General features: G+C 40.3%; 1 protein-coding gene across 4 annotated transcripts in view; it reads right to left on the reverse strand.

Moving 5' to 3' along the window:
• Nucleotides 1–16,105, reverse strand: part of chd6 (chromodomain helicase DNA binding protein 6) — a 219,200-nt gene that overhangs the window by 100,284 nt on the left and 102,811 nt on the right. For 3 of the 4 annotated variants that reach the window (XM_080204564.1, XM_080204563.1, XM_080204562.1), the window contains 2 exons: nucleotides 13,544–13,679; nucleotides 3,634–3,786 (listed from right to left, as the gene is read on the reverse strand). In XM_080204564.1, the coding sequence (XP_080060690.1) occupies nucleotides 3,634–3,786; nucleotides 13,544–13,679 (289 nt within the window). The remainder of the gene's footprint in view (nucleotides 1–3,633; nucleotides 3,787–13,543; nucleotides 13,680–16,105) is intronic. The other variant, XM_080204565.1, reaches the window with a different exon arrangement.

Raw genomic sequence — 16,105 nt, forward strand, 5'->3', positions numbered from 1 at the left:
CTCCAGTCAAGATACCCATGACCCTTCGTTGCTCCGAGGAGGAAAACCCTCTTTCAATGATTGAATATGAAAAGTCTTTCCAGTTTCAACTCTCAATAAAAGTTTTGCTTAGAATATTACATGTGGCAATTATATAATAGCAGACAAATAATTATGCAGCTCTCACGAAAGGTCGGCCAGACTTGAAACATTGGCTCTATTCTTTCTCCACAGATGCTGTCAGACTTCTGAGATCTTCCGGCATTTTCTGTTTTTATTTCAGATTACAGCAGCTACAGTATTTTGTTTTTAAAACTATTATACAGTTTAAGTCATGCCTGTAACTCCTGGCCAACATATAACAAACTTTATTTGCACTGACTGTCTGATGAAAGGCCATTGACTTGAAATGTTAACTCACTTCCACAAATACTACCTGATCTCCTGAGTACTTCCAGCATTTTCTATTTTTATTCCACTTAACTAGTATGGGAAATCAACAAAAGATGTTTTGGAAACTCTAAAACACGGTGCACAGGAAAATTACTAGAATGATGCCAGGGATGAAGGACTTTAGTTATGTGTGGAAAATTAAGGTGCTGGGATTAAGGGCACCTGAAGATGTGGTATACTTGGATTTCCAAACTGCATCTGATGAAGTGTCACATCAAAGATAGCAGCACATGGTACAGGGCGTATAGGGTTCTTTTTCACGTTGGTGACCTGTAACCAGTGGCTTACACAGGGATCGATGCTGGGAGTGCAAACATTTACAGTATATATTAATGGCTTAAATTTAAATTTACCTATCAGTCTCACAAGTAGGCTTACGTTAACACCGCAGTGAAGATTCTGTGAAAATCCCCTTGTCACCACAATCCAGTGGGTATACTGAGGGAGAATTTAGCATGGTCAATCCACCTAAACTGCACATCTTTCAGACTGTGGGAGGAAACTGGAGCACCCAGAGGAAACCCATGCAGACATGGGAAGAATGTGCAGAGTCTGCACAGGCAGTCACCCAAGCGAGAATTGAAGCCAAGTCCCTGGCGCTGTGTGCCACCGTGCCACCACTTGGAGGAAGAAATGTACTGCAGCTAAACGACATGTTCACCTTAGAGCAGAGACAACTATGGGGAGATTTAACAGAGGTATTCAAAAGTATGAAGGGGTTTGGTAGCATAAACAAACTCTTTTCATTGTCAGGAAGAAGAGGCGGAGTTAAGATATGTAGCAAAAAAGCCTGGTAGGAGATAAGAATGTTTTCTTTTACGTAGCATATTCTGAGGGTTTGGAATACACTGCCTGATACAGCGGAGTGAATTCAATAATAAATTTCACAAGGAAATTGAAGCTGCAGCAAATAAAACATCAGAGGGCTTTGAGGAAGGAATAGGGATAATCAGACAGCCCTTTCAAAGAACCAGCATGGGCACAATAAGCAGAATGGCCTCTTTCTCTGCTGTACAAATCTATGATCCTATGAATTAAACACTGTTTCCTTAACTGAAATCTTATGCACTCCTGGACATGATACCAGAAATGGTCAACTTCCAAAGTCCCCATTTTCAAGTGCCACCATGGCCATTTTTCCTCTCAGCTCTCCTTTCCTGCACCTCCAAACACATCCAATGTATGCTGCATATCCTCCCTTTGATAATATTAAGGCACAAACTATTTCTCCTCCCCTCATTCTTTTTCACCACTCAGCTTCCCTGTATTTTTACTATCTACAACCTTGTAAAATCTAACCTTGGTGCCTCTCAATTATTTTTGTGCAGCTCTGGCTGCCATGACCCTGCACTTAATTCTCACCAAGAAGGTTTAAGGAAGATAGAAACAATTTAAAACAAAAAAAAGACAACCAACATGGTCTCTACTCCTACCTAAGCACAAAATAGTAAACTTGCTGACTGTTTCAACAGGTTGAAGCATTAGGCAGATTGAATACCTCATTGGACACCATGTAGTTGATTTTAATAGCCAAAATTAGCATTAATGAGGCAGTAAAAAATGTGATCAATATACATATCATCCCATTCATGCCAACACGTCACCTTCTACCTATTAACAAAAGCCTACTGCTACACATCAAAATTCTGGCAGTTGGCCCCCTTTAATATGTAAATTAAAGGATTGTTATTTATTTAAAAAGAGTTGTATTCTTGCTTGAAAAGCTGATGATATCATTAGCGTGTGCGCTTAGGCTGCTGTTTTACTTCCACTTCAGTATACAGCAGTGCAGAGAGAGCAGCCCTTCAATAAAATCTGTAGTGTTGTAGTTTGAATCTATGTGTGCAAACCAAGTCTTTTTTTCTGTGTAAAACCCTGAACACAGTTAAGACATTACAAGATCAATGACATCCATAGAATACAAATTGCCATTTTAGGACAGAACTGTTCAGTCAATGCCATGCAACAACAACAACAACTTGTATTTATATAGCATTTTTAATATAGGAAAACAGTCTAAGATGCTTCACAAAAATGTAATCCAGCAAAATAGGTCAGAATGTCATGTACAGAGAAATTGGAACAAATGACCAAGAGGTATAGCTTAACTAGTGTCTTAAAGTGGAGAGGTAAAGGGGAAATTCCAGAGCTTGTGATCTAGGCAACTTAAGCACACAGGTAAGCTGATTAAGGCAGAGATTGAGCGATACGAAAGGCACAACAGCATTTCAAAGCTAACTCAAACCTAGGTATTGGCTCATGAAGTGTTGAAGACTTTCAATGAAATCACTATATTGCTAATACATCACCCCTCTGTTCAACATGGTCAAAAACATGTTAAAAGTATCAAAAATTGACATATTTATGCATGATGTGGTCATGTCAAACATTAGTTCAGTGATCTTCAGTCTGGATAACAGACTCCAAGTCATCAAACCTAATTTTACAGACTTCTTGAACTTCACACAGTGGTCCTACTTTATATGTTGAGAATCTATAGATTTAATTACTGTCAACATTCTTGAAGGTTTTCAGGTTTCTCATGCTAACACTAAGAACCAGAGTACAGTCATCCTGAATTTCACCAGAAGTCTATACATTAAATCTGGTGCAATCCATTAACATTACTTAGTTATACTGAAAACCAAAATATCTAGAATGCCTTGCAATTCAGTGCAGTCAGCCAATTTTGGATGAGGAGGGACGGCTATTGCACACATACACAAAATATCTGGCGCAATACTGCACAAACATAGACAGAAAGACAGACAAGGCCCATACACTCACTGACAGGAAACTTCCAGGGTGAAAGGTTGAAAACATTCCATTCACTTCACCATTCAATAAACAAATCCAGAATCTGATCTGTAATATCTGTTCCAATTATTCATCACTGGAGCCATTCCATCAACAAAACAATTCAAATATGGACCAAAAGAAAACCTTTAGCCTTCACCACTACTGTGCTCAATCTAAGACTTCTTAACTTGACACTGTGCCTTATTGGAAGGGATCATTAACAGATCCACCGCCAATAGCCAGCCATTCTACCAAAACTTTGTGCTCCTTCTCCAACGTTATGGTCCTCAGCCAAAACAGTGTGCTAATTACTTGAATTCTCTGAAAACATGGCCCAAACCCTCCCTAGAAGGTTCAGTGATTTAGTGATATCCCTATCTACTCTCTACTTAAGCATCTTACCGTCGTCTGGTTTCCTTTCTGTGAGGACCCAGAGTTCGGAGAAATCCGCCCTGCTCCCAGTACAGCAATTGTTTCACCGGCATCATCGACAACTTTGAAGTCCAAGTCTTCATTGTACTTCCTTCGTTTTACTTGACGGCCTGATCGTCGCTTCTACCAAATAAACAAGAAACTTGCGTCATTAAGACAGCATCTCAGTAACTGTCACAACTACTCTAAACACAGTCTACATAGCGGGAGGGCTGGGTCGATGCTAGAATGTTGAACTCTCCAGAGGGCGATTGTATTCAAACTCTGGCTGGCTGATAAAGGAAAGGAACCTGTCCTCTTTAGAAAGTTCAATAACTACCATCTCCATCATTCTTCAGCAACTCCAACTGTCTACAGATAGATGTATACGCTTCCTCATTTATTCCTTTCAACAATCCCATTCCTAGTTCTTCTCAATGTCTGAGATTGTTGGCTATTTCTTCAGGCAGTTTGTTTATTCCAGCTGGTCTTCCAGTTACAATGGGTTCCTTGAAAGTTAACACTGACAAGTTTTAAAAATATCCTACTCACACCAACTATCAGTACAACACTCCTGGGGTCAAGGAAGCAGTAATAATGTCATGCTTCTGAAAACCGATCTGGGTAACCTCTACCTTCTACTATCACCTGTCTCCCCAATCAACTGACATTCATGGCTACATTTCCACACAAATCCTCAATGAGCTGCAAAAAAAAGGTGCATGTCCTTTAACTACAGGTGCGTATGATTGAAATAAAATGATACATTATCTGAGAATATAGCACAAGTTAAACTGTGAAACTACTTTGCTCATCTTCAATAATTATACTAAGATCAATGACTGTATCAATGCCATTCATGGTTACACAGAAAATATAGCACAAAAACAAACCAATCGCACAACCGCCTGTGCCAGTGTTTATTTTTCCCATCAGCCTCCTCCCACCTTCCTTCATCTCATCATATCAGCAAATCCTTCTATCCTGCGTTCATGTGTTCATCTAGCTTCCACTTAAATACATCTATTCAGATCACGGAGAGCTTATAGCATTGGCTTCTACTTTCTCATCACTCTCAGAATAAAGAGGTTTCTTCTGAACCCACAGAAGATTTTTTGGGATTAGTAATTTACTCTAGTTAAGGCCACTAGATTTGTTCTCAGTTAAAACATCTTCTCCACATCAATCAAGCTCTTCCATAACTTGAAAGACCTTTGCCTAGTCACCTTTCAACTCTTGCTTTGCTAAAGAAAATAACCCACGTTCAATTGTCCCCAATCGTTGACATTAGCTAATGTATTCTACAAACTTACAATTCAAGGCATGGCATGACATGTTTCATACTAAAACAATTGCCAGATTTTAATCTCCAAGTATTAACCTCCCAAATCCATCCTCTTCCACATATTTAGGGTAGAAAACTTCACAGTTCTGAGATGCTCTCCAGATCAGAGCATGGTTCAGGTGGACACACCACCCCAAATATGAAAAGCCCATGGACGAGGTACAGCAATTGGTGTTTGTCTTTCAGTCATGGCAACGTCTGGCAATGCGATCAGTTCCAACCAAACCTGGTTCAGAGGCCGAAGAGATGGCACTACTTCGGACAGCAATCAGACTCTAGAAGTACTTTGACTCCAACTTTTAAAGCGACTTCGTGGTTTGCAGCAGATTTAATGCAGTTCCTCATTAGGATATGGCGTGAGATGAACTTTTGGTTGCAGATCTCCCTCTTGGAAATTCTCAATTGTCCCAAGTGCTGCTTTCTATCATTCTTGACTCATCAGACAATTCACTGGATGGTGAAGATCTTTAGACACTTAGCAAAGAGATGGTCCAAAAGTGTTCTCATACTGAGAGAAAACAGCCCAGGTACTGCTTACCAAAGCAATCTATTTTGAGTTATACAATTTCAGATCCCAAAAACTTTTTCACTCTATTTTTGCTGTTCTATTGCCACTTGCCAATCAATGGCAGACCTCTCAAACTACCTACTAAAACAATAAGCAATTTTGATAGGCAACAGATATCATTCCAAACATGTACATACATGTATGCATGCACAACACATATCTATATAGATCTAAACACATACATATACCTATTCAAAATGTAAAAATCAGAAGTTGCTCAAAATCAAAATAAAGCAAGTGAGAAAACAGTAAACGTCCAGGTTCATCAGCAAAATAATTCTGTTCACACCAATCACATTTTCAGTCACTGTTGCAAATAAAAGACAAATCTTGTCCTCATTCAAAACAGGTCAGTTGTCCAGGTATCTCTGCTATCTGAAAATTATAAACTCAGACTGATAGGTTTTCATTGTAGAGAAGTAATAAGGATATGAAGACAAGGAAGATATATGGAGTTGAGATGCAAATCAGTCAATGGCAGAACAGGCTAGAGTGACTGTGTGTCCACCTCTTGTCCCTGTGTTCCTTTGTGATGCACCATTGAAACTTACTAGAAATCTTTCCAGGGCCAATTCCTCAGTTTCAAGTTTTAAATTTTAACCTGAAGATTTTCCTCAACGGCAAAACTACACAAACTCGAATGCCAATCAGGAACAACAATTTGAATTTATATAGTATCTTCAAATGGTAAAGAAGTTCAAATCCAAGGCACTTTATCTGTATGCAAGAAGCATTCATAACAAGACTGAAAAATTAGCAGCACCTACAGAGGTAAATGGGTCTAATAGTCATTGGAGAAATGTGGTAGCGTGGTTATCGAGGCAAAGTCTTTCAGGAACCTGACGTTTTGAAAAGGCAGACAAAATGGAAAAGGAGGAGTAACACTAATAAAAAATGGAACAAGAACAGTACGGATGAAGAATCTTGGTTCAGGAAAACAGGAGCACAATCAACCAAATAAGACTGTCATAACCCTGTCAAAATCCAGGCCTTTATGAGTTGCAGAAAGCACCTTCTTCCACCAGGAGAAAAAAAAGTGACTTTGACAACACATAGCAGTCATTGGGATGCAGAAGGAAAACTCAACAGACACGAAACTTCAAGGAGGGCTTGTATGACTGAATTAGATGCCACAGAATCAATCATGATAACGCTGGCTAATAGCCTCAATCACTTCTTTTACATTTTGGAGTTTTTCATTAGATTTGCCTTTACAGTTTGCGCCAAAAACATGTTCTCATACTGAGAGAAAACAGTCCTGGTACTGCTTATCAAGGCAATCTATTTCGAATCATACAAGTTAAAGCAAACGCCAGAACTTCCTTCCCCTCCCCACATTCCCCACTCAATCTTTTAAAGGATGAAGGTTATATCGCCTCTTCCATTAACTCAAATAAATCACCATGTAAAATGAAAAGATTAGAAATATCTAAAATCCAAACACGTCTGTTTGGTCAGCTTGGCATTTGCCAATGGCAGCTTACTCCCCATGTAAAGGTATACTTATCATGCCCTTTATGGCAACATTTGGGAACAGTCTCAAGAGGTTACCTAAAATTAATTCACTCCCTCCCCCACACCCCCCTTTGCAGCTTAAATATTGCTGAAAAAAGAGACACAAAGTAACAAAGCTTTTGGCTGGAATGTTACAATTACGTGATTGGCCAGCACCTGCTGAATAATCCAGAGTGTGCTGAAAGCTACACGAATTGGAATCACAAGACTTTCTTCAGGTTCAGATGATGCCATGGTGCAGTGTCTTGCTAGAAGCAATAGGTATTCACGTGTACAGACCTGCTTTCTACAAAGAAAAAGGATATAGAAAAGGGGTGGCATGGTGGCACAGGGTTAGGACTGCTGCCTCGCAGCGCCAGGAACCCAGGTTCAATTCCGGCTTTGGGTCACTGCCCGAGTAGAGTTTGCACATTTTCCTCATGTCTGCATGGGTTTCCTCTGGGTGCTCTGGTTTCCTCCCACAGTCCAAAGATATACAGGTTAGATTGATTGGCCATGCTAAATTGACCCTGGCATCAGGGAATTAGCAGGATAAATATATGGGATTGTGGGAATAGAGCCTGGATGGTCGGTACAGACTCAATGGGCTGAATGGCCTCCTTCTGCACTGCAGGGATTTTATAATTACATGTAAAGTCCAAAAATCTGCAGGTTAGGTTGATTGAGCATGCTAAATTGCCCCTTAGTGTTAGGGGATTAGCAGGGTAAATAAGTGGGGTTATAAATAAGTAAATAAATAAATAAATAAATAAGTGGCCCAATGGGCCGAACACCCTCCTCCTCCACTGTAGAGATTCTATGATTCAAGATGTTCAGGTTTTACATGCTTTTTCAATTTAGGAAGCCTATAACTCATTTGCATTTGCCCTGACAAAACTTTAGCCAAAGTTCACTTATTAACCAATCAACATCCTTTCCTCATGTAGTATAAAACTGCAACAGTTTGAAATTTGGCACTCTTGACTTTGTCCTGATGAGGTCATGATGAAAGCCTTAGCAAAATTGCACATCTTTTCAACAAGATTCAACTTCTGTATTACCGAGTATTTGCAGCTTCATTCAGAAGTGACCATTCATAAAACAAAGCAGAATCCCACAACTACATGGTTCAGCTCACTGCATCACAGCGTCTATCTCTCTCTCACATACACACAGATGTGCCAGAACTTAAAACGCACGCGTTACATCAGAAGGTTATCTGAGCTAAAAAATCGTGGCAAAATCGCTGCTACAAAATGAAAACACAGCATAATCTATTTCCCTGAGCAACTGTCCTCACTTCAACCTATCACTACACATTTAAGGAATTCAAAACAGAAATAACAAAATAAAAGGATTGCCAGAAATCAAGTAACAACAAGGTGCTAGAAAAACAAAATTGGCAGAAAAATAACAGATTTTTTTTTTACCATTGCTTCTAATTACAGGAATATTCTTCCATTGCCACACAAGGGAAAACCAACAACTTAAAAGATTTGCTGTGACATGCTCAAGTCGCATCAGTAAAGCGAAAGCCAGGTTTTGTACAAATGCAGTGTTCAACCACTTCCTGACATGCCAGGGCCAATCACTCCCAACAGCAGAGATTCTGAAGAAATATTTTGCCTGAATTCATCAAGTGGGATCAGGCACAATGCTAATTTTAATACCTACCCAATGGAGACGTTTTAAACTCATCCCACCAGTCAGGAAGATGACAGGGCTGGGTGTTATACCTCACTAAATATTTTTAAGACGCGGGTTGATGGGTTTTTGATAAGAGAGGGGATTAAGGGTTATGGGGAGAGGGCGGGAATGTGGAACTGAGCCACGACAGAACAGCCATGATCTTATTGAATGGCGGGGTAGGCTCGAAGGGCTAGATGGCCTACTCCTGCTCCTATTTCTTATGTTCTTATGTTATGTTGGTCTAAAAACAAATTCCCTCTCCAATGAAGATGAGTAATATTGAGCAGGATCTGTATAAACCAGCATTCCGCCTGAAACTTTGAATTTCCAAGTCTCCACAATAAGATAAAACTGGCCTCTTTATTTTTATCTTTAGCACCTTCGTTCTTGAAGCTTCTCAATCACACTCATGCAGCAATAGTTATGAAGCTAGTCACTGGAAAAGTGTAGGCACTGCAGACTGTGCTCAGTGACTCCCAGCCAGAGGGCAAGCAGCAAGTTTTCGTCACAATTTTGAAAATTCTGATGTTCTTCCCTTTCAACTTTGCAAAAAAGAATTCTGACATTTTTTTATTTATTCATTTGTAGGACATGGGCATCCCTGGTTGGCCATGATTCATCGACAATGCTTTCATGATTATCAGTAAATTTTTAGTTTCAATTTTTTTTTAGTGAATTTGAATTCCACCATCTGCCGCAGCAGGATTCAAATGAATATTTCTGCATTAATAGAATTGCACTAATAACACTAGGCCATTATCTCCCCATCATTCAGTGGTATTACCATCACTGAATATCCCATCACCAACATCCTGGGGATGACCATTGACCAGAAATTTAACTGGATCAGCAACATAAATACTGCGGCTACAACAGATGGTCGGAAGCTGAGAATTCTGCAGAGTAACTCACCACCTGACTCTCCAAAATCTACCCACCATCTACAAGACACAAGTTAGGCTTAAATGTAAAATTTGAAAGTGATCTAATTCAATCTAAAACTAGGAACCAAACAAAAAAAACTACAAAGGTATGAGGAGAATATTGGCTGTTGTAGATTGGGAAACTACATTAAAGATATGACAGTCAACAGGCAATTTACTGACATTATACATCATTTGCAATAAATATACATTTCTTGAAGGTACAAAAACCCCAGGGGGAAAACTGACCCAACTATGGCTGACAAGAGAAATTAAACATTGCTTTAAATCAAAGGGAGAGATTTATAGTTGCTACAAAAAGTAGTAAGCCTGAGGATTGAGAATAGTTTAGAATTCAACAAGGAGGATTGAGAAACAAAGAGAAAACAGAATATGAGAGCCAACTAGTAAGAAACAAAAGCGGACTGTGAAAGTTTCTACAGGTATGTAAAAAGGAAGAGGTTAGTAAAGACAATGTGGGTCATTTACAGCCAGAGACAGGCGAGTTTATAATGGGGAATAAGGCAATGGCATTATCAAACAAATACTGTCTGTCTTCGGTAAGGAAGATACAAAAAAAACCTCCTTGAAACACTAGGGAACAAAAGACTAAAGATCAAAGGTCTGAAATAAATCAGTACTGGTTTAAAATAAAGTAGAACTGCAGAAATGAATGATACTGAAAAAGTTGATAAATCCCCTCAACCTGATGATCCCAGGATGTTGAAAGAGGAGATTGTATAAAATAGTGGATGTATCGGTGGTCATCTTCCAAAATTCTATAGATTCTGGAATGGTTACTGCAAATTGGAAGGTGGCAAATGTAACCCCACCATTTTAAAAAGGAGGGAGATGGATAATGAGGAACTAAGACTTATCAGCCTGACATTAAAATGCTAGAATCTTTTAAAAAGGATGTGATAATGATAGGGCAGAGTCAACATGGATTCATGAAAGGGAAAAGTTGTTTGATAAATCTGTTGGAGTTTTTTTGAGGACATTACTAGCAAATTAAATGAAGGAGAACTAATGAATGTGGTGTATTTGGATTTTCCAGAGGCTTTCGATAAGATCCCAGACTAAGAGGTCAGCAAGCAAAATTGGAGCACAAGGGATTGGGGCTAATATTACGGTGTGGATTGAGGATTGATTAACAAGCAGGAAACAGAGCAGGAATAAAAAGGTCATTCTCAGATCAACAGTGAGATACTGAAAGGGTTAGTGCTTGGACTCCAGCTGCTCAGAACCTACATCAACAATTTGGATGAGGTGATTAAATATAACATTCTCAAGTTTGCTGGTAACACAAAAGTAGGTGGGAATGTGACTTGTGAGGAGGATGCAAAGAGGTTTCAAGGAATTTGTGAGTAGGCAATATAATGAAAGATAATTTGGAAAAATGTTAAGTTATCCACTTTGGTAGGGAAAACAGAAACGCAGATTATTTCTTAAATGATGAGAGATTAGAAAGTGCTTTGTCCAAAGGGACCTGGGTGGTCTCGTTCATGTCTGAAAGCTAACATGAAGTTGTAGCAAACAATTAGGAACACAAATGATATGTTGGCCTTTGTTGTAAAAGGATTTGATATAGGAGTAAAGGACTCTTGCCGCACTTGTGTAGAGCCTGGGATATTGTGGACAGTTTGATCTATTATTTAAGGAAGGATACACTAGAGCGGGTGCACAGAAGTTCACCAGACTGATCACTGAGATAGTAGGATTGTCCTATGAGGAGGATAGGCCTGTATACTTTAGAATTTAAAAATGAGAGATGATCTTATTGAAGCATACAAAATTCTTACAAAGCTCAACAGGGTAGATGCAGGAAGAATCTCCTCTCTAGGGGGTCTAGAACTAAGATCTAGGGGGACACAACTTCAGAATAAGAAGTTGGCCATTTAGCACTAACTTCAGAAGGAATTTCTTCACACAGAGGGTGATGAATCTTTGGAATACTCTTCCCGAGAGGGTTGTCGAGGCTTAGTCATTGAGCGTGCTCAAGACAGGGATTGGTAGATTTCTAGATATTAAAAGATATCAAGTGATATAGGGATACTATGGGTAAATAGCTCTGAGAAGAAAGATCAGCCATGATCTACCTGAATGGCAGAGCAAGTTCAAGAAACTGAATGGTCTATTCCTGCTCCTATATTCCTTGGAGTGTGATGGAATACTCTCCTTCATAAGTGTAGCTCCAATAACACTTAAGAAGCTCAACACCATCCAGACAAGCAGTCCATTTGTTTGGCACCCCAGCCACTATCTTTACTCCCTCCAGCACCAACACATCAGCAGCTATGTGCACTATCCACAAGGTGCACCACAGAAACTCACTATTGCTCCTTCGACAGCACCTTCCAAATCCTAAGCCCTACCACCTAAGTCAATGGGAGCAGATGGGACTACCACTCTCTGCAACCTTCATGCCAAGCCATACACCATCCTGATCTAGAACTCAAGTCATCATTCCTTCATTGTCACTGTGGGTGCAGTTACACCATATGGACTGCAACCTTCTAAAGGGCAATTAGGGATGAGAAATAAATGCTGGCCTAGCTAGTGACTTCCACAGCCCGTGAATGAATGAAGTTAAAAAATTAAAAATGTACATAAGAACATAAGAAATAGGAGCAGGAGTAGGCCATCTAGCCCTTCGAGCCTGCCCCGCCATTCAATAAGATCATGGCTGATCTGTTGTGGCTCAGTTCCACTTTCCCGCCCTCTCCCCATAACCCTTAATCCCCTCTCTTATCAAGAACCCATCAACCCGCTTCTTAAAAATATTTAGCGAGGCAGCCTCCACCACTTCAACGGGCAGAGAATTCCAGAGATTCACGAGTACGCAGCACATTCTATGAGTTCTAGATGCCCAAACCACTTTAAAGCCAATCAAGCACTTTTCTGAAGTGGAATCAACGTTGTAGGAAGTGAAGCAGCCAATTTGCACAAAGCAAGATCCCAAAAACAGGAATATGATAAATAACCAGATTATCTGTTTTAGCGGTATTGGTTGAAGGATAAATAATGGCTGGACACCAGGAAGAACTCCCCAGCTGATCTTTGAAATAATGATATAGGATCTATTACCTCTACTTTTTTAAAGCCTCATCAGAAAGGCACGCCAACTCAAACAAACAGCTCTGCAGAATGCATATTAACTGACATAATGCAAATATTTTGAGGCAAATATTTCATACAAAGCAAAGTCAAATCCAAGTGCACTACAAGTGCATGAGCTCAATGTTCCAGCAATAACATAAGACATTAAATATAACTTAGATGCTCTTGCTGCACATTTCAATTCCTGAGGATTTCCCCAGACAGCTGGATGGGCAATCTGGACAACTGGAGTCAGCAGGCAATACCATCACAGGCAATCCCCACTTAGTTCAGGTTTGGTCACACTGTACACTTTGAAGCATTGGATATTCATCCCTGCATAGCCACCAGGAACAGGTGTAGTGGCTGATTTTTCTCTTGCTTATCCCAACAAAATTGAAAGCAATTATGACACCAAAACACTGCCTGTGCCACATAATAGCACAGATTGTGAATCAACTCCTTCTCTAGTCTGTTTGTCCAGCCAGGCATTGTCCCTGGACTGTGGGTTCCAGTATCACCCCTCGGCAGAGATGTCCAGTATCACTCAGGGCAATGCAAGGGCCACATGACAATTGTTTTTAAATGTCTACACCTAACAATTACACCTTCTAATTACATTTCAAGCTTCTCAAATTCTTACTGAATGAAAGTTTTGAATTACTTCAATTTATGGCCCTTCCTCCCTTCAAAACTTCATCAGAGCCCATAAACCTCTCTCAATTCACATGGACAATTCTGGGCGATGCGTATCTGGGAGTTGGCTGAAATAACCATCTTTACCTGTGCATCCGTTAGCTCCTCGGCAGCCTGCGTTGCCTTTGCTGCTAACTGCTCCTGTTCGGAATTCTCCCCTGGAACGCTATTTTTCCTTTTGCCTTTCTTCTTCTTTTCAGTTGGTGTTGGGCCTTGCTCTTTGCTACAAAAAAGTAAGTTTTAAAAAACTTTTAGTGAAATTGTTTCTCTTTTCACATTTTAAGTATACAATTTAAGACAACTTATCTTTAATTTCTTTCATGGGATGTGGATGTCGCTGGCCAACATTTATTGTCCATCCCTAATTCCCCTTGAGAAAGCGGTGGAGAACTGCCTTCTTGAACCTCTAAGATGTAGGTATACCCACAGTGCTGTTAGGGAGAAGGCTCCAGGATTTTGACCCAGCGATAGTGAAGGAACGGTGACATATTTCCAAGTCAGAATGGTGAGCGACTCGGAGGCGAACCTCCAGGTAATGGTGTTCCCGTGTGTCTGTTACCCTTGTCCTTCTCGCTGATAGAGGTCATGAGTTTGGAAGGTGCTGTCTAATTGACTTGGGTGAGTTCCTGCAGCGCATCTTGTAGCTGGTATACACTGCTACCACTGTGCATTGGTCATGGAAGGAGTGAACGTTGAAGCTGGTGGATGGGGTGCTAATCAAGCAGGGTGCTGTATTCATCCAGGCAAGTGGAGAGTATTCTATCACACTCCGGACTTGTACTTTGTGGTCAAGCTTTGGGAAGTCAGGAGGTGAGTTTCTCTCCATAAGATTCCAAGACTCTGACCTGCTCTTGTAGCCACAGCATTTATCTGAACAACCAATGAACCAAATTTGGGCTCAGGGGGTTTATTGCATTGTGTCAGTGTGTGTTAAATTCATGCAGTATCGCTCTGGAGTCACAAAGTATCAGGCCTGGTTCAGTCATATTATTCTAGCCTCTTTCAAGCAGCCAGCATAGACGTAACAAACTGAACGGTCTCCTCCTGCACTCCATCAATCCATTATTCTAAGACACAAAGTGCTTGAGCTTTTAAGTCCATGTTAACAATAATCTGCATTGACATAGCACCCTTAATATTGTAAAATGCTCCACAGCCAGAATCTTACAACTGACAAGACAAGAAAAAGAGAAAGAGTCTGGTGAACTGGTGTGACAACAATAATCTCTCTCTCAATGTCAACAAAACAAAGGAGATTGTCGTCAACTTCAGGAAGCGTAGTGGAGGACACGTCCCTATCTATCTCAACAGGGACGAAGTAGAAATGGTCGACAGCTTCAAATTTTTAGGTGTCCAGATCACCAACAACCTGTCCTGGTCCCCCCATGCTGACACTATAGTTAAGAAAGTCCACTAACGCCTCTACTTTCCCAGGAGACTAAGGAAATTCAGCATGTTCGCTCCAACTCAACACCAACTTTGACAGATGCACCTTAGAAAGCAGTCTTTTTGGTTGTACCTCAGCTTGGTTTGTCTCCTGCTCTGCCCAAGACCACAAGAAACTACAAAAGGTCATGAACATAGCCCAATCCATCACGCAAACCTGCCTCCCGTCCACTGACACTGTCTACACTCCCCGCTGCCTTGGAAAAGCAGCCAGCAAAATTAAGGCCCCCGCACACCCCCTGGACATACTCTCTTCCACCTTCTTCAGTCAGGAAAAAGATATAAGAGTCTGAGGACACATACCAACCGATTCAAGAGCAGTTTCTTCCCTGCTGCCATCAGATGTTTGAATGGACCTATCTCACATTAAGTTGATCTTTCTCTATACCCTAGCTATGATTGTAATCTCGATTCTGCATCCTCCTTTCTTTTTCTATGGACCGTATGCTTTGTCAGTATAGTGCACAAGAAACAATGATTTTCACTGTATAAGAACACCTGACAATAAATCAAATCTGCATCGCATAGGAAAATATTATGGTAGTTGACAAAAAGTTTGTTCAACAAGCTACGTTTTATGCGACATCTTAAAGGGAGAGAGCAAAGTTTGGGAGGGAATTCGAGATTAGAGCCTAGGTAGCTTAAGGTCTGGCCCTGAATAGTGATTAAAATCAGGGGACGTGCAAAAGGACAGAACTGGAGCAGGCTCATGTGGAGCATAAACAGGAGCATAGGTCATTGCTGCAATTTATAATTCATCAACACTTGGTAGTCAAAGTTCACACATGGGGCCTGGTCTCTTTGGCAAAGTACCTTAGGGCAGCCAAGTGTTTAGAACAGTACCTAGCAAGAGTTAGTGCCTTCAGAAGGAAGGAGAGCATTCTAGGAAATATACACCATTGTGGACTGGAAGTAGATAGCAAGGCAATAACTTTTACTTCAGGCAACAATAGGAATTTGAATTAAATATTTCAACTCAATATATATTTGCTTTTAAAAAATTAAAATGCAAAAGCTTTTTGTAAAAAATGCAGAGATGACATAAGGAAGTATGACATTTTTTGCGCGAGTCTGGTTCAGAATGTGCTATTATATCTTCATACATAAAAAGTTGAATTAAATTGTGAAACTCTAACCCTGCTGAGGAATTCAGGTCACCAACCACAAGAGTCAGTAGTCATTAAAACATCCTTATTCCAACTC

The sequence above is a fragment of the Carcharhinus amblyrhynchos genome, chromosome 16 (genome assembly GCF_965287045.1).
Source record: "Carcharhinus amblyrhynchos chromosome 16, sCarAmb.v2.hapA, whole genome shotgun sequence".
In the NCBI taxonomy this organism is placed as follows: Eukaryota; Metazoa; Chordata; class Chondrichthyes; order Carcharhiniformes; family Carcharhinidae; genus Carcharhinus; species Carcharhinus amblyrhynchos.